This window comes from Mixophyes fleayi, chromosome 8, assembly GCF_038048845.1.
Source record: "Mixophyes fleayi isolate aMixFle1 chromosome 8, aMixFle1.hap1, whole genome shotgun sequence".
NCBI lineage: Eukaryota > Metazoa > Chordata > Amphibia > Anura > Limnodynastidae > Mixophyes > Mixophyes fleayi.
In genome coordinates, this window is record NC_134409.1 from 139,560,926 (window position 1) to 139,587,098 (window position 26,173).

Below are 26,173 nucleotides of genomic sequence, written 5' to 3' on the forward strand. Positions count from 1 at the left end.
AATATAAGTACAGCCATGATCAGACATAAGACCTGACATTAGCTACGTGGACAGCTACGGCTATTGTGGAACTACAAGTTCCAGCATAGAGGAAGTGACAGTGAGGGCTGGTATAAGTTTTACCTTCTGAGATAACAGATTTGTCATTTATTCCTTGTATGTTTCTGGTGTGAAATGATTGGAATGTGACGTGTTTCTGTTTGTGTATGTTTTGTATATGTGACTATTTACAGGACGTATCTATGTGTGCGATGATTGATGTTGTGTGTGACCCTGTTTGTACTAACACATGTAACCAGGCACTCAGCCAGCAACGCACGCCCTAATATTACAGGAGACCTTATGTCACACACGGAGTTTACATTGTAATATTATCACTATGTTTGTGTATTACATTATTATTATGTATTACATGATATATTTACTATCGTTATTATGTAGAAACACTGGGAACGTGATAAATGACAGGTATATATGTCCTGAATTTCTGTAATATGTGTTCTAAAACCCCATGGAAATTATATTTGGGAAAGAGCTTCCCAAAGAGTGTTTTGCGCTCTAGAAAAGTTGGTATAAGGGTCCTTGGGGTTATGAATGGAGAAAGAAGGGCGGGCTCCATTTATCAGGCTCATTTCAGGTCTTCCAGAGAACTAGCCAGTTGCTGATAATCCGGAGTGGTACCGTCAGCTGCTCAGCAGTTCCCTCAGTCTCTCCCTACCTGGGGCTCATTATCAGAGCGTTGGTGACTTTTACGGACCTCGCGCCTTAGCAGTCGTTGACCCCATTCTGTGATTTTACGTGGTCTTCCGCTTCGTGGCTGAGTTGCTGTTGTTCCCAAACGCTTCCACTTTCTAATGATATCACTTACAGTTGACTGTGGAATATCCAGCAGGGATGAAATTTCACGAACCGTCTTACAAAGGTGGCATCCTTTCCCTGTACCACGTTTGAAGTCACTGAGCTATTCAGAACGACCCATTTTGTATCACAAATGTTTGCAAATGGAGACTGCATGGCTAGGGGCTTGATGTTATACACCTCTGGCAACGGGTCTGATTGAATATATATATCCATATAGTGTATGTCTCACACACGTTTCCACTAGAGCTTGTTGCGGGCTGTGGTGTCCAAGGTCTCAGCACTTGTGCCCCCCAGTCCCTGATACCTGTCTTATAGATTAGTCCCTAGAAATGTCCTTGTTGTACTGACCAACGCACAATACAATCTGTTATTTTGTACTAAATGGAACTGTTATTATCAATCAGTAGATTGATAATCTACTGTTATCGACTGTATTCAATCAGTAGATCACGTTGCAATCCTCTATTTCTACCAGGACTGAATCACACATTATATGTTAGATGCAGCGGATCACCACGAAAATGTTCCCAAAATGTATTTTAAAATGTTGGAAACTGATTTAAATATGCTCTAATTCTACACAAATTGCAGGAACACGACTCATCAATGCAGCATACTGAACAGGTAAGTCGCCTGTGCGTACGCCTGAATTCAACAAGGAGCGGATGTGAAGCTACGGGTGGTGATGAATGCGGGTCTAGGTCCGCTCTGCTGTACTACACCAGACACTGCAGGATACGTCCAATACTGATGTGAAATATAGATTCACAAAAGGATGCACAGAAAAATAGAGAATTAAGGGCAAATTCAATTGGCCGCGTTACTGTCAAAAGTAACGCGGCTTGCGCACTGTTACTGTTATTACGGTAATTCTAACCCGGATTTCAGCTCGCAGCTCCCTGAGCAGAAAGCCGGCGTTAAAGGTAGCGTAATAACGTTAATTACGCGCACTATTACCTTAAGAACGGTAATAGTGTGCAAGCCACGTTACTTTTGACAGTAACACGGCCAATTGAATATGTCCCTTAATGTCTACTGAAAATAAAATGCATTTTGATAGTTGCCTGATCGCACACACACATGTTCTAGCTGTACACACAGCCGTCATCTCTAGTAATCAGCACTTACATCCGACCTGTAGCTGGAGCAAGAGATACGGCAGGAAAACAAGTAACTTTGTGACACCCGGATCTTGGCGTGGAGGTGGCTGCATGTGCTGGACTTGGCTCTCCCTGTACAATGACTACAGGCGAACGGTCCTTCGTGTCCTCGTTCCCTCCCAGAAATCGTAGGCTGTAATTAGTGTCCATTGCGTACAAAGGCGGAGCGGACAGGGCTGCGTTGATGGACGTATCTCCTGGTTTTGGGTGGGCGCTGAGTGATTTTGAGTGCGATATGCAGAAAATCGTCAGATCCCTGCCGTGATGAATCGGGGCCCTTATTGTTACATAAAACATAGCGCACTTTTCTCACACCTCTATGGGGTTGTTCATCTTGGACAAGATTAGGCAACACATGACTCTCCAACATTTCCGTAACTTCATGTCAATGAGTGAGGGCATGCTGGGACTTGTAGTTCTACAGCTGCTGGAAAGCCATAGGTGGCCTATCCCTTGTTTTAGACAATGGACCAATGTTATCATGACTGGAAGTAGCCACAGCGCCTCTAGTGGGCAAGGCTTGCTGAGACTTGTAGTTACCTGACCGCTGACGAGCCACAGGCTGCCTACCTCTAATATGTAATTTCTCCTGTTTAGAAAGTGCCTCCTGTTATTTCTCCTCCCGTCAGATGCTGCTCACTCTGACAACGCTTTATATACGGTCTTCCTAAGCTATTAATAACAATGCTGAAGTATTAAATCGCTTCCTCTTCTCTGTACATGACAATCTCCTCCGCTCTCTTCAGATAAGTGGAGAAAGAACTGATTTATTAAACCTCCTCTGATTGATTTCACACTAAAGAGTAAAATATAAATGTTGGGTGTAAATACCCTTTATCCAGTATCTGTAGTATCATCCCAGTATTACTCTGTGTTACTCTGCTTGTGGCTTTGAACCTTCTGACACTGATCTCTGACCTCTACCACCGGCTCCCCTGACAATAGTATCCATAATAACTTCAGGCTGTCCCAGGTAAGGAGCAGTTACTATGGGTGGTGGACGAAGCTGTTTGATGCTCTCTTCCATGGAAACCTCGTTGTAGCAGCGTAATATAAGGCAGAGGGAGGAATGTGGACTCAGAGACTGAGCTGACCAAAGAGCATCAATCAGTTCAATATGGCTGACCCCAAATCCATCCCCAGCGAGCCCATGCCCCTGGACATGGAGAACCGTGACCCTAACAACATGAATGAGCATGTCCGGGTGAGTCTAATTTAATGTTTGTATGTTCCTTCCAAAGTCCAAAAATATGATGGGTTAATTGGCTGCTGACAAGGATGGACCCGTGTGTCTGGAAGGGGATATAGACTGTAAGCTGAAATGGGACAGCGAATGATTAAATATTCTTTGTACAATTTGGTGGTGCTGTATAAATAAGAATTTTGATTGGTTACGCAGTAAGACATATATTGGGTTTATGTACATTTATCCAAAGTGAAGTTTCTTTAAGAAATCTGCAACAGTAACAATTCTCAGATAACCTCTTATTTGTCCAGATTAATTCACTTCTCTTTGATAAATGTCCCAAAATATTTCCTCAAGCAAAGCTGCCAATCACTCTTCTGTTTGGTAGAATGAGATGACTGACAGCTCTGCTCCTGAAGAGGTTCTGCAGCAGCTGTGTGGGTTTAGCTCAGCGAACTCTCTCAGAGCGAATACAATTAGTATAAACGTTCAGTTGATCACTGTTAGTTTTGTGCACAAACTTGGGGGAAATGTACAAACATTCACTAAATAGCTGTTCCCAGGAGTTACGTCATTAAATCAATGTTCAGTTATTGATAAAAACTTTTATTTAATATCCCCCACATAACATGTCAGAGCCCCCAGCACCCAACTAATGTCCTTGTGCTCCATCCTCGATCAGACATCAGTATTGAGATCAGAGCAGTGGGAGAATCACATGGGATTTCTTGGTGGTTAGATACTACCGTGTAGAGGAATCTGACATATGTTACATCAACCTCTAACACTTGAAATTGGGAAAATGGGTAATGAAGAAGTTGAGCAAAACAATTATTTAGGAATTGCACCATGACAGAATTCTTACAAAATCCAGATTGAATTTTCTGCATAAACTAATACTGTCTGTTTTTGTCAGATCAGACCCAAAAGTTCAGTATAAAATTACTTAATTACTTGAAATCCACACCTATATATGTAGATTATTGGTGTGAACATTGATTATAGAGGCAGTGCTGCTTAAGAAATTGGATACATTATTTTAGGCTAAATGTAGAGTGTATATATATATATATATATATATATATATATATATATATATATATATATATATATATACATACACCAAAATGTTGCAAGATAGCAACGTTATTCTACTTAAATCCAGTTTGTGTAGATGTCTGTTACATCTTCTGTCTTCTTTCCCTCCAGGTCCTCTTTGAAGATGCCTTCGGAGAGCCTGAGGGGTCCCACAGCATCCCGGGGGTTTGGGGGATGTCCTACAAGACCTTCAGTGGAGTGAAGAATTGCTGCTACATCGTCCTGTCCGTGCTGTGTGGTTGTCCTCTGGCTTTCTGTTGGGCCCTGGACTTTGCCTGTGTACAGTGCTGCCACGTCTGGTGTATCGGACCCTGTGTCCACATGTGGAAGATGAATGTGTCCTGCATGAAGATGTTCTGGAGCACCTGCGTCCATTGTCTGTGTGATCCGTGTTATGAAGCCTGCGGCCTGTGCTTCAGCCTCATCCGTGTACAGAATAAAAACGGATAATACAACCTGTGTCCAGATCCCCAAATTACCAGCTGGACCATGATAGTCACTGACTCCTGAGATGTTCTATATATCAGCTCCCATCCACGGCTCTCGGCACAAGGTCACCACTGTGCACTGAGATGGTACCTACTAGTCATAAGCTGGGACAGACAATATGTAACTGATATATACTGTAAATGTTTTGTATATGAATAAAGTTTCCAAGCCAGACTCATTTTCCTGCATTATATATATTCTTTGTTCTATATGTGTCAAACTCTCCAAGAACGACTTATAGACTCTTCCTGACTACTCTCTGAAAATCCACCTGTATATTATATCTTACCTTACTCCCATCTATTTTACCCACACTGGTACACACTCCCACCTACCCTACTCCCACTGGTACACCCTCACACCTACCCTACTCCCCACTGGTACACTCTCACACATACCATATTCCCACCTACACTAACCACAGTGGTACACCCTCACACCTACCCTACTTGTACATATACTACTCACACTGGTACATCGTCACACCTACCCTACTCCCATCTATACAACTCACACTAGTACACCCTCACACCTACCATACTCCCACCTATACTACTCACACTGGTACACCCTCACATCTACCATACTCCCACCTATACTACTCACACTGGTACACCCTCACACCTACCCTACTCCCACCTATACTACTCACACTGGTACACCCTCACACCTACCCACACGACTCACCCTCACCTTCCATACTCCCAACTATATTACTCCCACTGGTAAACTCTCATATCTACCTTACTCCCACTGGTACACCCACACCTACCCTGCTCCCACTGGTACACCCTCACACCTATACTACTCACACTGGTACACCCTCACACCTCTCCTACTCCCACTGGTACGCCCTCACAACTCTCCTACTCCCACCTATACTACTCACACTGGTACACCCTCACACCTCTCCTACTTCCACTGGTACACCCTCACACCTCTCCTACTTCCACTGGTACACTCTCGCAACTGCCCTACTCCCACCTATACTACTCCCACTGGTACACCTTCACAACTACCCTACCCACACCTATACTACTCCCACTGGTACACCCTCACACCTCTTCTGCTTCCACTGATACACCCTCACACCTACCCTACTCCCACCTGTGCCACCTAATTCTCCATTACCAAAACTGTGTTCTCCAGTAAATAAAATTTCAGTTCCTCTCCATGTAAGATCTTGGATTGCGTCCATTTTATGTTTGCCATTCTTTTACAGCACTATAATGAGTCTGGATTTCTTTGTTCCTTGTTTTTCTTAACTTATGCTTTTTTATGGATCCTGAGAGCGAGGCCGGTGGGAGTATAAGCTCCTGGTTGGGCTACTGAATGTAAGAATATCCACAATAATTGGGCACGATGGGGGGTCTCTATAGGTGTGATGAAACCAACCCCCCTAGGGGATGGCACCCCCAAAATCAGTGCCCAGGCCCCCAGCGTCGGGGTTAGGCAGAGGACTAGCAGCCCTTCCCCATACAAAACACAACTCCCAATAATACATGGAATAAATAGTACATAAATAATCCACATAAACTGTACTGAAATATGTTCAGGAATTATATAACCCCAAGGCAGTGATACAGGCTGCCCGGAGATTATACCTTTGTTAGATATCAGACACGATTGGGAACAAAGAAGAATCCCCTGTAATGTAACAGGACTAGAGATGTATTAAATATAAATTAAAGCACAATTAGAGATATTACAAATGGCATTTTGAAAGGATAATATTTGGCCAATTTATACAATACTGGATTTTTAATATTGATGGGATAAGATGGTGCTGATGTATTTGGGGTTATTAAAGAGTAGGGATACATGGATTAAATAAGTAGGGCTGACAGGCAGCAATTAAAGTCTTCCATATATGTATAGGATAGACTGTGACCTTTGTCTGCACTAGTATTAATACAGTAACATAGTAACACTGGAGAGAGGGATTAGTGAGCTCTGGAATCAGTGTTTCTACCCCAGCACCAGCTATGATACATTGTACACCGGACAATACCGTGTTACATAACAAATCAGGGCTACTAATTCCTGATATCTGTACACTAAGAGGATGCAAAGTGCTACCATGTGAAAACATATTCATTATAAAGACATCCAATCATAAAGTCAAATATATCTTTATGTTCTAGCACCAGATTTGTACAAACATCAACTTATGAAATGAGAAATAGATTGAGGTCATTTCCTGCAGAAATTTATAATGAAACATTATTCACTGAACGCAATGAAGACGCCTCAACCTCTGATGGAGATAAGACAAGTCCAACGTGAGAAGAGAGTCCTAGGAAATATCTTCCTTGTTACTGTTTCCCCCCTCAGTAATAGACATGTTGTATTGTTTTATTTCGCGGTCCTGTGATTTCATCCTGTGGGTTCGCTGTTGTTGGGTAACGACATGAACTGTTTATGATGCGACTGTACTCACCTCTCCCATTGTTCAGTGCAGGCATTTCTTCCTCTCTTTAACAGACCTGGGCCCCCGGGGCTACATGTACAGGGGCCCCATCTGACAATGGTTTCCATAACACAGGAGTCAGGTTGCTGTCATTGTGGAAGGTAAAACACAGCAGCAGGAAATGTGCCGTGGAAACCGCCAGGTATAAGTAGGACAAGAGACAGGACACAGATCACTAAACCTCCACATGGATGACCCTGTCTATAGTGAGCCTATGGCTCTGGACATGGACAACCGGGACCCCAATAATCTGAATGAGCAAGTTAAGGTGAGTATTGTTGTAGGAGCGGGGAGAGGGGGCAGAAACCCCTGGGTAACATTGTTAGATCACCGAACCATTACAGAGAACAGTTCATCTACCGGATTCTGCAAAAGCTTAATTTCTAAACTTACACACACAAATAGTACATTCATGAGTAAAGTCTGAGGGTGATTTAAAAATAACACAAACAATAATGACAAACTAAAAAATTTACATCACAAAAGGTGAAAAAAAAAGTTAAGGAACATGAGTCAAATAACGAAATCGAGTGAATGAATTTCAGCCTTAATTTTTTTTTTTACACCAAATATTTTTAATTGATTCACATTTAAATTTACATTTTAGAATAAATGTATATTTTGTTACTTCTTCATAGACCATTGATATAATCAACACATTTACACAACAGTATTAATTTATTAGAATTTGGTGTTATTGTAATCATGGCATTATTATCAACTTAGTTTAAGGCCATATCTACCCTCTGCCTCTTATAGAGTGACCATAACAATGGGGACTAACAGTTCTCTCTGCAGATGGGGACTGACAGCTCTCTCTGCAGATGGGGACTGACAGCTCTCTCTCTGCAGATGGGGACTGACAGCTCTCTCTCTGCAGATGGGGACTGACAGCTCTCTCTCTGCAGATGGGGACTGACAGCTCTCTCTCTGCAGATGGGGACTGACAGCTCTCTCTGCAGATAATGGTTTTATGTTGCAAAAATTTAAATTTCTGTAATTGTTCTGCACATTCTCTATAGTGTAAGGTGTTTGTGTAACTGAGAATCAGGTAAGGATAACTGACCTACATAGATAACGATCAACTTGTTACTCAGTCCAGTGGGGATATACCCCCCAAATTTAAAATGGCCAATAAGAGAAACTTAAGGCGAGTGATGCACAGACAGAGTTTCACTTGAACACATACATGTAGATTACATACATGTAGCTTTGCACAAGTTATCATGACACACAGATCACTATTCACAGCTACATCTACCCCAAAACAGCAGCACAAACGTACACACAGGATGACATTACACTGAATAAATGAACCACAAATACACTCTATGAATCGACACAAATTCCCAGTCAGCCAATATGGAAGGAGAAGGGCTAACTGGGGAGTCCGTGTTATCTCTGGCGCATGCCACCATCATATTATACCCATATTATATCCATAACCATTTTCAGTGGGGCGGAATCTTGCCGAGGATGATGGGAGTTTCACCTTAAAGTCAGCATCATGGGCCTGATTCATTAAGGAAGTTAGGCAAGAATATGAGTAAGTTTTCTTACTTAAGTTTTCTGGACAAAACCATGTTACAATGCAAAGGGTGCAAATTATTTTATCATTTTGCATAAAAGTTAAATACTGTCTGTTTTTCATATAGCACACAAATATCAACTTTAAGGGGGGGTATTCAATTGTTCAGCTTGACAGCCAAAAAACTCGTGCTCTAAAACTATTACCGTTCATACGGTAAAATTGCGCTTAAAAACCGTTCATACGGTAATTTACTCGCTCAGGGAGCTGCGAGCTGAAATTCAGCGAGTAATTACTGTATTAATGGTAATAGTTTTAGAGCGCAAGTTTTCCAGAGGTCCGGACGAACAATTGAATAGCCCCCTAAATGTCAGTGTACAAATAAGCTATCAAGTATTTGTGTGTTATATGAAAAACAGTCAGTATTTAACTTATGTGCAAAATAATAAACTAATTTGCACCCCTTGCATTGTAACATGGTTTTGTCCAGAAAACTTAAGTAACAAAATTTACTAAATTTTTGCCTAAGTTCCTTAATGAATCAGGCCCAATAACACCAAAGATCACACTATATGACAGCTAGATTCAGGCTCACACACACTGCAGTAAGACTTTGCACACGTAAAGGCAGGATAGGCAATTTTAAACTTAAAAAAAACCACGTATGAATTCCAGGTCATATATAAAATATCCACAAGACGCTGCATTACAGTTCATCTCTGCATAGAATTATCTGCAGGGATGGAGCAAGTGTATTTCATGTCTTACGGATAATTCTTTTCATTAATTTAACTTGTGTCAGACTGATCCAAGCCCAATATTTGTTTGCTCTGAATTTTACCAAATCTTTCTTTCTTCTGAATTTTTTACCAAAGTCTTTATATCACCAGGGAGACGTTTGTTTTTGTTTCCCATGCATATGAGAGCTTTGCTCTCCTCTCTGCAAAGGATACAACTGTATACAGAGAGCATCTAAGGGGTATATTTACTAAATTGTGGGTTTGAAAAAGTGGAGATGTTGCCTATAGCAACCAATCAGATTCTAGTTATTTAGTACTTCCTACAAAATAACAGCTATATTCTGATTGGTTGCTATAGGCAACATCTCCACTTTTTCAAACCCGCAGATTAGTAAATCTAGCCCGTGTCATACCCAAGGGAAATTTAAATAAAGTCTAATGATGTAGGGATATGGCTGATGAACACAGAAGGTTGCTATTGGATACCATACAATTATGCCCTTCTGCATCACTTACATAAATTACCTCCACAACAGGATGCCAGGCCCCTTCCATCAGTAAGAATGTATTATTGTACATCATAATACACAGGAATAACAAACAGTTTTATGACACTTGAACATGACATTCCCTGTGAAATTACCAATTATGTCAGCAATATAAGAAATAATGAGATTGTGCTACAAGCCTAATTGGCACAATATTAACAGTTTAATTAACACCAGCGTTTTGCAATGTGATATCTTCATGTGTTTAAAGGGCAATTAATTCAATATTGTGCAATCGCTCCTGTGTTTTGTTACTTTTAAATGAAAGATTAATTGTATTTTGCAGAGTTCCTAAAGCCTTGTTCATGCCTTTAAAGCTGATCATTTAAGATATAATGTAACACTGAATTAATGTTTGCACCAATGCAGTCGTCTATGTCAGAGTACATAGAAGGTTATGGCGTAGAGAGGCTGATAACGCGCTTCTGACGCTGTTATAAGCCAGGATTGTTTTATAAAGCCCATCTGTACGAGCCTTTATATAGAAATACTGTCCCATGTTCTAATTATGGATTAATGTCACTCTACTGTTTATTAAGGAAACCTCCCAGTTAAGTCTCCTCTTATAGTGATCATCTTTTAATCTCTGATATTCCGACATTGTTCTGATACATTGTATAACAAGGGGTTAGTGTTATGAGCATTTATATCACAAGAGGATGAGTTTGGCATTGAGGATGTAACTAATACCCATCACTTAGGGATTCTTCTAAATCAGCCTCCTTGACAATCATCTTGTGTCTTCTTCCCCTCCAGGTCCTCTTTGAAGATGCTTTCGGAGAGCCTGAGGGGTCCCACAGCATCCCGGGGGTTTGGGGGATGTCCTACAAGACCTTCAGCGGAGTGAAGAACTGCTGCTACATCGTCCTGTCCGTGCTGTGTGGTTGTCCTCTGGCTTTCTGCTGGGCCCTGGACTTTGCCTGTATACAGTGCTGCCACGTCTGGTGTATCGGTCCCTGTGTCCACATGTGGAAGATGAATGTGTCCTGTATGAAGTTATTTTGGAGTTCCTGCGTCCATTGTCTGTGTGATCCGTGTTACGAAGCCTGCGGCCTGTGCTTCAGCCTCATCCGTGTACAGAATAAAAACGGATGAGGCTGGCTAATACTCGACCACTGACTCTCACGGAACTCAGAACGTGATAGTGTAACTTCTGCACAACTCTAAACACTCCTGCTGAACTCTGACATTCTAGTGTATCTATCTAGTGTTACATATTATAGTAACATACTTACCAGAGTGACACTTACCTTAAACCTCATTTGTGTAAACCACACATGACTGTATGATCTTCATATGATGAAAACACAATACACTTACCTTATATGATCACAATTCATGAATTGTTGGTATTCTCAAGACCCCATCATAAGACATCTGTACAATATAACTACCATAGATAGAGACTCCTGGTATATATCTACGGAACTAAATAAAGTGTATTGATCTTCTGAATATACGTAACCGACCAAGACTCCGAAATTTTTATATTTCGCTTTTTAACCATTCAGTTTTATTTGTATGACTAATAAATAGTAGTTTTATAGTGTAGTGTCAATTTATTTGCTCATTTCTATCCACGTTTATTATCCACAATGAAGTGTCCCTTCAATATCAGAGGATTTTCTCCATGAGTGTGCCTTCCATATAAGTAGTACTTTCCTTTATCTTCTATTATATACAATACATTACTACTGGAAGTAGCACCTCATAATATCATACTATCATATTAAATCATGTCTTGGAAATATACATTAATTGTAAAGATTTTTTTGTATGCGGGAAATCATATCTATTACTTATGTTATTCTAGTGTATCCGTCACTTACACCGATACACGGAGCGCTGGCAGACGTTCTGTGGGCTGATCCAATATACCGAGACTACAGCCTATCAATTCTCTAGGACCTGCTCTCATCTCCAAGACATTATGGTTATGAGTCGATCCGCTATTTTCTCAGTCCACAAAATGGCAGCTTCCATTGTAGGCGACAGGTCAGCTTTAACGATCTGAACCAGCACCCCCAGGCTGCCAGGGGGGACAATCACATGTTCTGTATATTTTTGCAAGTGAATTAAAAAGGTATTGGTGCCAGACAAAGTCTCTTGTATGATCTGTGTGTGTTCAGAAACGGGGAAACGCAAAGTCATTATAATATTACGTTTAAAGAAAGAGGGTTTACTAAGCGATCCCAAGTTTTTACCCTTAATTTGCTGTTTTATATATCAATTGGACCTTTCTTTTCAACCTTTATAGCTACTTGTTATACCTAGATGTGTTCACAAAAGTGCATTAAAACACATTATATTAATATGTTAAGTACAATATTATGTCACCCTCTGTATAAGGACACTCTGGCTATAACACGGAGTTTGGCTGTCTGAATTACAAGCTTTATCTAAAGCACAGAGAACAGGGAGGATAATGGTTACCGCCCTATACAACATACCAGCGGACAGACAGAGGCACACAATGACCGCAGTGTAGTACAAACACAACGCTCCATTCCATCCACAAAGTAGTCAGCGACTAAATCAGGAAACCAAGATGAAGTGAAAATATGCACATTATTTATTAACTGATTCTTTGTAATAAACCATTTGAAAATATTTTACAAGTAAATCACACACGCACAATATCTTACAAACTCTCTGTCACTTGTTGAACTTTTCTGTACAAATAAATAAGTAAATAAATAAAACTTTGCTCCAGTTAACGGAAAAAAGCCACTAACCGATGGAGAGAGATTTCAGCAGCGATGACCCTCGAGCTTCCAAGAAATATATATATATATATAATATTTATATATATTTATACGTATTTATATTTTGTTTATTTCTCATTTGGAATGGAGGATCTGACTAAAACGAGAGCGGACAGATGCCTGGCGCATACACAACCCCTCCTTAGCACAGTCACGTTCCCGAAACACAGCCCAAACACACACGCAAAAGCTACAAGCAAAAATGACCATTATGGGGTTACCTAGTGATTCCTATGTCCAACTGTACCCCCCCTCCCCAGACTCCAGCTAAGGTCGGCAATGAGGCATCTCTCGTCAGGGTTAGGTTCATGTAAAATGAATGGCGCCCTCTTCTGTTCAGAGCGGGGGGAGACGGTATACCGGATGGTAGGATGAATGAGACATAGGAAGCGACCTTGGGAAAGTCCTTGAGGATGAATGTGCACCATGGAGCGGATCCGGAGGAGGGTAGAAGGATGATTAGAAGACAAATAACAAAGGGGGTGAGCCACCCCCCCCCTCCCCCAAATCGGGTTATGTTACAATCCCGAACCAGCAGAAAATAATTGTATTAATTAGAGCAAAGTTATAGGGAGTAAGTTATAAGCAGTTATAGGAGATCTGGAGGGAAAAGTGGGCATCAAGACAAGGACGAGGAGGGTTATAAGAGCGAGCGGCAACGCTGTGAACTGCGCAGGGTTATAGGGTAATAGAGGAACGGAGTATTAGAGGGAAGTGGATTGGGTGAATGGAGGAGGTAACTGTCAGTATTTGGGTACAGACATGACTTTAATTAGAGGTTCGAGTTTTGGCAACTTGTGATGAGATTCTGCTTTCTGATGATAACACTACAGCAGACGTTATCTGTTCAGCGGAAACAGCGCCAGCTCAGTGAATATCCCGTCTCCTGTATTGTGCTGATTGGAGGGTTATCCTGTATTTATATTTGTGCTGACGGTGTGACTGAGCCCACAATTCCCCTGTGCTTGTGACATGTTTGTGCTCAGGACTACACAGAATACTCTAATACCGAGTATCCCGTCCGGAGGATTGTGTCTCCACACGGACATATCAATACTATGACCGATTGGCTGAAGACCGTCCTGCAGATTGTGCTGCTGTTCTGCAAAAGTCACAGTTTTACATGGGCAATAAGTAGGCATCTCCGATTGTATCCTTGGTGCTGGTGGACAACGGGGCATTTCTCGGTGCCAGTGTCATGGGCAGTGTTTGGGACACTGTTTCTTTGGTACAATACTGTACGGTCGGGAGCTGCGAGTGTCATACTTGGCATCTCTAACACAGGGAAAGACTAAAATAGGAGCACCAAGAAAGGGGGAATAAGCTGCCTTTGGCACTGAAGATTCTGCTGAACTACAGTCTCTAGAACCCAAAGGATTCTGGGAAATGTAGTTCTGTCGTGTTGGACCCTCAGAACTGGATTGTGGCACAGGGAACTGGGCTCTATGTGATGTATAAAGCACTACCCGGGAGTCCCCCCCCTCCCACCCCCGTGACATCGTCCCAGACCACATTTCAGAACAAGGGTAACTCCAACTCCTTTGGGTGTGACAATGACATGAAGAGTCATGATGATGATTGTGATGATGGATGAATATGACTTCATCACTGTGTTACCTCGGCCCCCTGACTCATTACAGGAGCTGTAGAAGAAAAATGGACGAGGAAGTCAGAGAGCAAAACATCACAGTGACTCCGAGACCCCATCGTAGATAATGGAAATGGGAAACCTCGGGGCAACAAACCGAAACCATGGAGACAGGAAACATGGAATCCTCAGAACCACAAAGTTCTTCTTGTCGACAAGATAAGTGCTGCTGCCAGCCGTGATGTGTTTCTCCTGACTGCCGCCGTAATATTCCGATGACCCTGAAATGTCTTCCTGTTGTCACGGTAAAATCGTTCAATTTAGGTGGTGGTTGTCGTGGTAACTCGCCTGTTTGTCAGGGTAACCACGTCACTCAACAAGAAGTGGCCGCAGGAAGGAAGAAGGAAGCCGGGCAGGTCTAGAGATCCCTACTGGTGGTGGGTGACGAGCAGCTCGGAACAACACACAACAGCAACAACTGAAGAAACAGCAGCAAGATCCAAGACGGCCTGAACATAGAGCCCCTTCCGCAGTCCGACGTGTCCTCCTACAAGAGATGAACACAGTTATATGGGACAATCAGGGCCGAGAGCTGTTCTTGTCTTACTGTGTGATACACTGTATACACTACACTATGAAAAAGATATCTGGGATCTGTAATAAATCATAGAAGTACCATTGTGTTGTAGTCGAAGCAGACATGAGGACCTTTGCGATATCGAGGCATCTGCACCAACTCGCACTGCTCCGGACCCTCCGCTGTGATTAAGAGTTAACGGACAATAAGAGCGTACAGCACTGAAAAACATCCCAAGGAATATAAATGCTCTGATTGGCTACAGCTCGTTCTTGCCCTGACTACTTCATCTCCTACACATCTGTGTGTAACCAGTTTAGTAGAATGAATACAACAGGCGCTATGACCTTTTTAAATGCAACTAACTAATAGAGAAGTCTACACCAATATTTACTATTTGCAACCCTTTACGGTGTCCCCATCACGCCCCCAACCCCTTTAGTGGAAGGATACAGCGTGTCTCCGCTTGGTCTAGCTTCATGGCGTCGCACTGGCTGCACATCAGCTTCTCAGCCACCACAAACAGCAGGTTTGTGTTTGACAGTCTTTGGGCGTGGAAGTAGCTGTCAGGAGGAGAGAGGAGAACACAGACGGATTAGCAGAGGCCTCTATAACCCCTACAAGGCCCAATCCACTTCCGAACCCGACTGACCGGGAGCAAGGGCCGCAGTCAATGACCGATGAGTACGTAGAGTTGACGTTGCTGAAGTAATACTGGGTCTGCTTCATGATGCAACTGGCCTCTCTGGACTCCACGCTTTCCGCCATGATATCATCTGTGAGGAGACACAGAACAGGACGTGTCCAGACAGAGTGGCCACAGAGGAAGTAGAGCGTCTTAGTCCCCAATGGGTCCCCATGACTGAGCGGAACAAAATGTGGTTTAGAGGAACGTGTAGCTGAGGCGACTCTCCAGCGAAAAACTGCGGAGGGAGCAACTGCGCCATTCTGTGTGTCCATTATTCAAGGATTCTTACACAACTACCATAGTAGCAACTGAGGGGGGCCACCTTCATGTCCAAGCCCCCGTGTGCATCAGTCTTACACTATTGGATGGTATATAGGGGCCATTACAGAACTTTGCTATTAGGATCTATTATTATTACGCTCATGCAGGCAACTAATAATTGTTTTTACACCCCCCCCCCCCACAATCATATTAATCTAGAGAAGAAAATTAGAAAAGAGGGGCATGTGCACAGCACATACCTGGACTAATTTCCCTCCAACCCAATCATTTTTGACAGCTACTGCATATATCAGTATTACGGACCCCCCACATCCACCCCCCCTGTGGTTCCACAAATCACCACAGTAACCTCCCAGAACAGTCCCCACATCTGGTCCTTACCTGCCTGCATCCAGCTGTTGTAAGTCAGGCTGAAGAGGAGATGCTGTAACAGTGACCTGTAGGGATTGTAAATTATAAGCAGGGGGGGGGTTACAGGCACACACAGAATATTCCTAACCAGCCGGGGCTCTCAGTGTTTCTGGACGAGCGTTATGGGACACGTAGATGGGCTCAGGCACTGAGAGACTCCTTACATATGGTCGGTATACAACACACAAGCAGCCGCACACTCACTCAACTTACCAAGCGGCTGCAGACGACAACCAGGCCAGATTCAGGACATCAGCGATTGTTGGCTGGGGGAAGAAGAGGTTTCAGCTAAATGTAATCTAACAAAATATACCTCACATATAGCAGCCCCCCACCAAACGCACTGCTCTTTACCCCCAAAAGGGATGTGTATGTCAGAGTCCCAACTCAGCCCTGCTCATCTCTCAGCTTACTGATGCTCCATCAAACGTCATGGCCTGTTCAGTCAGCGCCTAAGCGACAACTCTGAATCGGCTATGACTGCACTGAATCATGGGAGCGGAGATGCCAGCAGTATCTCATACACGAAAGCTGACATAAAATAGGACCATTTGAAGTTTGGGAAAACAAAAGTCTACCTCTGGCATACCGATGGCGCATCACCCGTCCAACAAGTAGACACAATTCAGACAATCGCCTCCTGCATGAACCATTAGATACTGGCTGCTGGAGAGTGTATCTAACCCACAATAAAAATTGGCAGTGACTTTTAAGTGCACTTTAGGGAAACCCACACAAAGGTGGATGTTTGCATTTTTTTTTATTGTTTAATGAGTCTTTGTCAGCCAGTGGTTTACCAGTTGTTATGGTACTGTAAGTCCCAGCATGTCCGCCACTTCAATACAAGCTGAATCCACTGTTACTCAGTTCTCCTTCTAAAACATCCTACATCACCGAGCTCCCACCACCGGTAACCTATAACATCCCGAGCTCCTACCACCACCAATAACCTATAACATCCCGAGCTCCTACCACCACCAGTAACCTATAAGATCCCGAGCTCCTACCACCACCAGTAACCTATAAGATCCCGAGCTCCTACCACAGGTGACCTATAACATCCTGAGCTCCTACCACAGGTGACCTATAACATCCCGAGCTCCTACCACCACCAGTAACCTATAACATCCTGAGCTCCAACCACCACCAGTAACCTATAAGATCCCGAGCTCCTACCACAGGTGACCTATAACATCTCGAGCTCCTACCACCAATAACCAATAACATCCCGAGCTCCTACCACCACCAATAACCAATAACATCCCAAGCTCCTACCACCACCAGTAACCTATAACATCCCAAGCTCCTACCACAGGTGACCTATAACATCTTGAGCTCCTACCACCACCAATAACTAATAACATCCCGAGCTCCCACCACCACCAGTAACCAATAACATCCCGAGCTCCTACCACCACCAATAACTAATAACATCCCGAGCTCCTACCACCACCTGTAACCTATAACATCCTGAGCTCCTACCACCAATAACCAATAACATCCCGAGCTCCTACCACCACCAATAACTAATAACATCCCAAGCTCCCACCACCACCAGTAACCTATAAAATTCTGAGCTCCTACCACCAGTAACCTATAACATCCTGAGCTCCCACCACCGGTAACCTATAACATCCTGAGCTCCTATCACCACCAGTAACCTATAACATCCCGAGCTCCTACCACCGGTAACCGATAGCATCCTGAGCTCCTACCACCGGTAACCTATAACATCCTGAGCTCCTACCACCACCAGTAACCGATAACATCCCGAGCTCCTACCACCAGTAACCTATAACATCCCGAGCTCCTACCACCACCAGTAACCTATAACATCCTGAGCTCCTACCACCCCCAGTAACCTATAACATCCCGAGCTCCTACCACCACCAGTAACCTATAACATCCCGAGCTCCTACCACCACCAGTAACCTATAACATCCCGAGCTCCTACCACCACCAATAACCAATAACATCCCGAGCTCCTACCACCACCAATAACTAATAACATCCCGAGCTCCTACCACCACCTGTAACCTATAACATCCTGAGCTCCTACCACCAATAACCAATAACATCCCGAGCTCCTACCACCACCAATAACTAATAACATCCTGAGCTCCCACCACCACCAGTAACCTATAAAATTCCGAGCTCCTACCATCGGTAACCTATAACATCCCGAGCTCCTACCACCAATAACCAATAACATCCCAAGCTCCTACCACCACCAATAACTAATAACATCCCGAGCTCCCACCACCACCAGTAACCTATAAAATTCCGAGCTCCTACCACCGGTAACCTATAACATCCTGAGCTCCTATCACCCACAGTAACCTATAACATCCCGAGCTCCTACCACCGGTAACCGATAGCATCCTGAGCTCCTACCACCGGTAACCTATAACATCCTGAGCTCCTACCACCACCAGTAACATCCCGAGCTCCTACCACCACGAGTAACCTATAACATCCCGAGCTCCTACCATCGGTAACCTATAACATCCTGAGCTCCTACCACCACCAGTAACCTATAACATCCTGAGCTCCTACCACCGGTAACCTATAACATCCTGAGCTCCTACCACCACCAGTAACCTATAACATCCCCAGCTCCTACCACCAGTAACCTATAACATCCCGAACTACCACCACCACCAGTAAAATATAACATCCCGAGCTCCTACCACCACCAGTAACCTATAACATCCCGAGCTCCTACCACAGGTAACCTATAACATCCCGAGCTCCTACCACCGGTAACCTATAACATCCTGAGCTCCTACCACAGGTAACCTATAACATCCCGAGCTCCTACCACCAGTAACCTATAACATCCTGAGCTCCTACCACCACAGGTAACCTATAATATCCTGAGCTCCTACCACCACCAGTAACCTATAACATCCTGAGCTCCTACCACCGGTAACCTATAACATCCTGAGCTCCTATCACCACCAGTAACCTATAACATCCTGAGCTCCTACCACCGGTAACCTATAACACACTCACCACGAAGATGCCTCGGGGGGCCGCACCTTTGTTGCTCTCAGTTTTAGGGGCGCACAGAGACTGATAGTCGTAGGACTCCTTTCTCGTGAAGAAAGAATTATTATACAGGGCAGACATGAGATTCGGATCCACCTCGCTGAAGAACTTCCCCACCTAATATAAATGGGTAATTACATTATATTTATACAGGTCTATACAACACAAGACAGATGGAAGAGACAGACTATGAAATGACCGATTTCTGGATACAAAAACAATCACTAGAAGCAAAACTAGTCTGGAGAATATAACTAGTAGAAGCAATTCTCAGTTACATAGGATTATTTATGTTCCGTGAGACAATTATAAGGCAGCTTGTGAAGGGGACAGATTATAGTATTTATATACGACTTGCGTTATGTAAAAGATTTACTAATACATAATAAATCTTCAGTTCTCTTATGATCCTGAAACATATATATGTGAATGTTGTTACGGTCTCTTATCTAAAAAATAAAACTTTTATAGTCTGTGTTAAAAAGAGAAAAGTAATTTAAATTAATTTTTCGTTTCCCTACAGGGGCATTCGGGAATCAGTTTCCTTCCTCTGATTTCCATAAGATGCCAGAGGGGAAGATCTAACACCGCTAATCTCGGAACAGAATGTCCACCACGTTGACAGGTTCCGCTCAGGCCTCGGGCGGTACTGGCAAAACCATTGTATCACAAACACAAAGCAGTTGCTGCTCTTCTCTTGTCACTTTACCATGAAACAACAAGTGGACGCACTGTCACTTAGTATCTGACAGAGTTGTCTATAGCCCTGGCAGCCAGAGCCACAACAAGTGAGAGGATGCAGAGACATCTCAGATTTCTCCACTATTAATTCTATACCCCTATAATGTGTTTCCAGGTTGGATAACATTCCGTATTGTAGCAGCCGCTGCCATCAGTTATCTACAAGTGTGTTTTCACTCCTCTGCCTCGTCAGCTCATAATACATGATTTGTGAATTCATCCCGGCTTTCATGTGGCAATTACAGACATAAATGCTCTGTGGAGGGGCAATTAACCTCACTTTACATGATACATGTTTATGTATGAAAGCCAGCAACAATGTGACAACAGCAATCACGGCGGCATTACTGCAGATGTGCTCAGAGGTACGTCGGGGTCTCTCCTTGTCTGCAGAGTCTCAAAAGAGTCAATTTGCTATAAAAATGCCAAGAAAATTGCATGACAAATAAAAGACACTTGGAGTATATTTACTAAGCTGCGGGTTTGAAAAAGTGGGGATGTTGCCTATAGCAACCAATCAGATTCTAGCTTATATTTATTTAGTACATTCTACAAAATGACAGATAGAATCTGATTGGTTGCTATAGGCAACATCCCCACTTTTTCAAACCCGCAGCTTAGTAAATCTAGCCCTTGATGTGTAAAAATCTGATGTAAACTTTGTCAGTTGTAGCCGGTTAATGTGATGCCGGGTGATACAGAAATCTCTATTTTTCTCTCTTTTGTTCTAGAGTTGTATAAAAGAGTTACTTGTAACATTCACAAACCCTGACAGACCGGACATTGCTGGTAACCAACGAGCGATGGGGTCTCAGTCAGTCAATGCAAGGGGTGAGGTCACTGAAGGACTTGTTAATAGGGGGGGTTGCGATGTTGGGATGCCTCCACCTCCATGGCCCCCAGTCCCCCTCAGAGCAGAGGTGTCTACTGAGCAGTTATATTACAAGATATGGCAAGGTGCGGCCATCGCTTTACGGCGCACAAATGCAACTTATTCTAAATGAAGCCCTTAAGAGTTTCATGAGCAAATTGTTATGGAAATCCCTCACTGCACTGTGATATTCATGGCAATTGGCTGGCAAACTCAAGAACAGCAGGCGCACATTGCCAAAGGCGTCTCATGGCAGATGTGCGCCAATCACGTGACCCAACACCCAGCCCTGAGGCACCGTCCACATTGACTGTAGAAAAAAACCATTATATTTGTTCCTCTTTCACATGGGTGTAAAATGCATCAAATCACACGGGGCAAGTCCCTCAAATCTCAAAACACAATGCCTTATATTAACAGCCATAAGTGACACAACATGACAGGTAGGTAGATGAGACTAGAGGTTTATGTTACCTGATTCCAGTGGTCCTGCTGGTTGGACATGACAAGGAATCCACCGTCATCAATCAGCACACACAGTAAGTCCTGTGGAGAGAGGAGAGATGGTTATAGCTGAACAAACATGGCCGACTACAGCAAGTCTAACAAATGGCACCGCTACGTGAAAGGGAGGAAAGGTGAGGAGATTCTACGTCTGACTGAGGGAAGGTGAGGTGTGGGCTCCTCATACTGTAATGTAGTGTCATGCTGCCATGAAGGAAAGCTGGGGGTGTCATGGTGGTGTCATAGAGGTCGTTGGGTCTCATGCTGAATTATATAAGGCCGAGAGGTGTCATGGCGGAGTGACGGACGGATGGGAGGTGTCATGGTGGAGTGAAAGAAGGCCAGGAGGTGTCATGGTGGTGTCATAGAAGTCTTTGAGTCTCAAGCTGAATTATATAAGGCCGGGAGATGTCATGGCGGAGTGACGGACGGATGGGAGGTGTCATGGTGGAGTGACGGACGGATGGGAGGTGTCATGATGGAGTGACGGACGGATGGGAGGTGTTATGGCGGAGTGAAAGAAGGCCAGGAGGTGTCATGGTGGTGTCATAGAAGTCGTTGAGTCTCATGCTGAATTATATAAGGCCGGGAGATGTCATGGCGGAGTGACGGAGGTCCAGGAGGTGTCATGGTGGAGTGGCAGAGGGATGGAAGGTGTCATGGCGGAGTAACAGAAGGATGGGAGGTGTCATGGTGGAGTAACAGAAGGCCAGAAGGTGTCATGGTGGAGTGGCAGAGGGATGGGAGGTGTCATGGCGGAGATCCAGGAGGTGTCATGACGGAGTAACAGAAGGATGGGAGGTGTCATGGTGGAGTAACAGAAGGCCAGAAGGTGTCATGGTGGAGTGAAAGAAAGCCAGGAGGTGTCATAGTGGAGTGATAGAAGGCCAAGAGTTGTCATGGCAGAGTGTCGGAGGTCCAGGAGGTGTCATGGTGGAGTGGCAGAGGGATGGGAGGTGTCATGGCGGAGAAACAGAAGGATGGGAGGTGTCATTATGGAGTAACAGAAGGCCAGGAGTTGTCATGGCGGAGTGGCAGAAGGATGGGAGGTGTCATGGCGGAGTGACAGAAGGATGGGAGGTGTCATGGCGGAGTGACAGAGGGCCATACTGAGTTATAGAAGAGCAGGAGGTGTCATTGGGGGGGGGGGGGGGTTAGGACTAGGGTAAATAATGAATAGAAGGTATATGTATAAATATATGGACAGACACACGGACAGCTCACCTCATTGTTTATATCACAGTCCATCTCACAGCTGGCGGACGGACTGCATTGCTGAGGAAAGAGGGGAAGATGCTTTAAGTAAAAGGTCTACAACAAAATCCATGAGGACTGGGTTTGGTCAGTCTGAGAGGATGTTTACCGGGCCTAAAATTCATGGTATGCAGAGGTTTGTACAGGTAATACATTTACTGGAATACGTTTAATTTACATTAAGCTAAACTAAAGTAATATATACAAAACTAAGTGGAATAAATAGATGGGGTTATCCAGCTTAGACAACGTTTCTGACATTGTAGTAAATTCTCTATTTCTAGAAGAACGGGAGCATTGGGCTGACCTTACGTGGTCCTTGGGGGTTGGACTCCGATTGGTTACTGGCCAGAACTTTGAACTTTTCCACCCAGGCTTCAAGGTCTAACTTCACCCCGACAACTAGAGGAGGAACACAAAGAAGGGCCGTAGGTAAAGGACAGAACAGACATGACCCAGAAACAGCCTTATGTTTTAAAAATAACAACTATTGGTTACCAATTAACTATTTAAGATTCCTAACAATTAATATAAATAATATTCCTGTAGCTAACAGTAAACTAAGATTTCCAAAATTCAAACCTGAATCATGGTCCTGAAACCCGATTCCCAGTCCTAAATCAGATCCCAAGCTTGATGTCAGTGTTCGTTACCTCCAATACGTTAAATAAATCCCTCCCACATTCAATATGTCTATGACCAGTCCCAGGGGTCACCTGCAGGTTTGAGTTTTCTGCCTTCAATCTCCAGGTCCACCGCTGTGCTCACGAGAATCCCCACCGTGTTATTCTCCATATCTGACTGCAGGTACCCAGCTGAGATACGAGACAGGGACTGAATCATTTCCTCACCCCCTGGTGTTCCTCACACTCACTTCTCACCTCCTGTGTTCCTCACACTCACTCCTCAACCCCCTGTGTTCCTCACACTCACCCCATGATCCTCACACTCACTCCTGAACCCGTGTTCCTCACACTCACTCCTCACCCCCTGTGTTCCTCACACTCACTTCTCACCTCCTGTGTTACTCACACTCACTCAACCCCCTGTGTTCCTCACACTCACCCCATGATCCTCACACTCACTCCTCAACCTGTGTTCCTCACACTCGCTCCTCACCGCATGTTCTTCACACTCATTTCTCACCTCCTGTATTCCTCACCCCGTGTTCCTCACACTCGCTTCTCACCTCCTGTGTTCCTCACACTCATTCCTAACGTGTTCCTCACACTCACTCCTCACCCCGTGTTCCTCACACTCACTCCTTACCTCCTGTATTCCTCACACTCACCCCATGTTCATCACACTCACTCCTAACCTGTGTTCCTCACATTCACTCCACACTCCTCAGCTCCTGTGTTTCCTACAATCATTATCTAATGGACATAACTCACATTCTCTGTAGGGCGCTCGGAAGATGTAGCCTTTGTTGTCAAGGCTTCTTCTGTAAAATGTGGAATTATGAGGCTCCATATCCTCCATCCAGTCATCAGCGGCCCTGGTGACACAAAGGAGACGTCAGTGACCCCCGATATCTCTGTGCACCCCATGCACACTGTGAGATCATTTATATGCTAACGTGATCGAAGATCCAAAACTATTATTAACATCATGGAAGAAAACCGGATACAAAGAAACTCTTTTGTGTTTATTTAATAGGAAAATGAAAAAGGAAAGAACAAATATGACATTATAGTGGTTGGGACAATCCAGCGATAACAGTGTAGGGGCTACATAAGTTTATTTAATATCCGGGACACTTAGGGGCTGATGCAGGGAGAATATTTTGCCATATCTTGCTAGAGTTGAGTTTGTGTCTATGATTACGGCTGCAGCTGTGTAAAGTCAGTCATTCACAGCCTTTCAAAAGGCAACAGCAGTGTGTTACTAAGCTTTCAAGAGACGATTTCAGGCAGAAGCCCTACTTCAAATATCAAGAGTTATTCCAGTGCGTTGTATTACCCAGCATGATGGTTTTAATGAAGTAAAATACTTCTCTTTAAATCCCCTGTTATTCTGCATTTGTAATACAAGAAGTTTATTTTCCAAAAACACATTTAGTTGCAAATTTGCACCACTTCCATTGTGTAACTTGCACTTGACAGATAAAAGTGACTTGCTGATGGGTCACTGTGGTTCTGTGCAAATTTGTACATAAATGTAATCTGGGTAAGGAACCTTTATAGAATGAAAAACCGATGAGACTTCAATCAGTAACGTAGGATTCACTGATTGGCTCGTATGTAAGGTGGGAATTATTTCTTCAGGTCTTTAGAGTTCTATATGGAAGTTCTATATGTACTGCACAAATCATCTACTTTAAGTAATACTTTTGTTGTTCTGCAAGAAAAAGTTTTTTCCTGTTTTGAGACATGCAGAATTTTGAACACAATTTAACTTACGAAAAATGTGGTCACTAGGGGGGCACTTTAATATTGAAGGAGTCTATGGATAGTTTTCCATTTTATCTTGGCTAAGCAAGATAAAACTAACAGTTAAAGTATGATTAGTAATGACTAAATCTGTCTTTAAAAATTATTTCTGCCAAAATATTTCACTTAAGATTTGCAGACATGATCTAAATCGTCAGACTAGGAACTCACTTGTTGGGGAAGACGCGGGTTATCCCGCCATCGGTAGACGCAAACACAGCGAGAAGCCCGTACCTGTGAGGAAGAGGTGGAGAGAGCAAACACAAGCTTGGGAGAAGTACAATAGGGAACTACGGCTACGGTGGGGGAAGAGTTTTGGCCAATGAGGAGTCTTCATATTTATGTTAAACGATCTCATCAACATGTCTGGAATGGCTTATATCAAGTCCATAATGGGCATATGTACAGTTAGCTGGAGGAGATGGTTTCCCATTTCAACCAAAGGAAATTCATTTACAGAACCATTACTGCTACTGAGAGTTAGCTGTAACATGAGAAGGGTTGAGGTAGACGATACTTTAATGCTACATGGGGGAAGGGGGTGTTTATAAAACTTGACATAGCCTTTAACCCAGTCCTCTGCTTCCAATATAACATGTTTTCCAGATGTCCTGACAGAATCATGCCACCAGAGGACAGGGTTATAGAGCTCTGCTCAGTAGTATCTTGGGTCAGTGGCCTATATTATAGTAAAAAGTTCCTTTGATGTTTTAATAATTGGGGAACTGGTGACGTCTCGCTCATATCCAGTTTTCTCACGTGAGAAGATCCTTGTCCTTCCAGACCCGGTCAGCCAGATCCCGCGTGATCCCAGTGTCCAGGATAAGGTTATGTAGCAGAAAGCTGTCACCTGCAGGACGGGACAACCAGCGTCATTTCCCCGCATCCCATAAAACCCATCAGCTTCCTCCGTCCACAGAACATGGTCT

The 26,173-nt window shown here is 43.6% G+C and overlaps 3 protein-coding genes across 4 annotated transcripts in view; 2 read left to right on the forward strand and 1 right to left on the reverse strand.

Annotated features, from left to right (window-relative positions):
* Positions 1–2,999: 2,999 nt before the first annotated feature.
* On the forward strand, positions 3,000–4,892 carry LOC142100216 (caveolin-3-like). Its single transcript, XM_075184145.1, has 2 exons — positions 3,000–3,225; positions 4,417–4,892. Exons 1-2 carry the CDS (start codon positions 3,139–3,141, stop codon positions 4,753–4,755), a joined length of 426 nt encoding a protein of 141 aa, XP_075040246.1. The 5' UTR covers positions 3,000–3,138; the 3' UTR covers positions 4,756–4,892.
* A 2,559-nt stretch (positions 4,893–7,451) lies between these two features.
* On the forward strand, positions 7,452–11,175 carry LOC142100287 (caveolin-3-like). Its single transcript, XM_075184215.1, has 2 exons — positions 7,452–7,532; positions 10,837–11,175. The coding sequence occupies exons 1-2, from the start codon at positions 7,452–7,454 to the stop codon at positions 11,173–11,175; spliced, it is 420 nt and encodes a 139-aa protein (XP_075040316.1).
* A 1,454-nt stretch (positions 11,176–12,629) lies between these two features.
* CACNA2D2 (calcium voltage-gated channel auxiliary subunit alpha2delta 2) overlaps positions 12,630–26,173 on the reverse strand; it is a 138,543-nt gene continuing 124,999 nt past the window's right edge. For both annotated transcript variants that reach the window (XM_075183841.1, XM_075183840.1), the window contains 14 exons: positions 26,004–26,094; positions 25,416–25,478; positions 24,207–24,310; positions 23,529–23,627; positions 23,120–23,214; positions 22,783–22,833; positions 21,529–21,600; positions 19,407–19,559; positions 16,605–16,657; positions 16,362–16,417; positions 15,663–15,786; positions 15,464–15,573; positions 15,110–15,192; positions 12,630–14,980 (listed from right to left, as the gene is read on the reverse strand). In XM_075183841.1, coding sequence (XP_075039942.1) covers positions 14,852–14,980; positions 15,110–15,192; positions 15,464–15,573; positions 15,663–15,786; positions 16,362–16,417; positions 16,605–16,657; positions 19,407–19,559; positions 21,529–21,600; positions 22,783–22,833; positions 23,120–23,214; positions 23,529–23,627; positions 24,207–24,310; positions 25,416–25,478; positions 26,004–26,094 — 1,283 coding nt within the window. In that variant the 3' untranslated portion in view covers positions 12,630–14,851. The remainder of the gene's footprint in view (positions 14,981–15,109; positions 15,193–15,463; positions 15,574–15,662; positions 15,787–16,361; positions 16,418–16,604; positions 16,658–19,406; positions 19,560–21,528; positions 21,601–22,782; positions 22,834–23,119; positions 23,215–23,528; positions 23,628–24,206; positions 24,311–25,415; positions 25,479–26,003; positions 26,095–26,173) is intronic.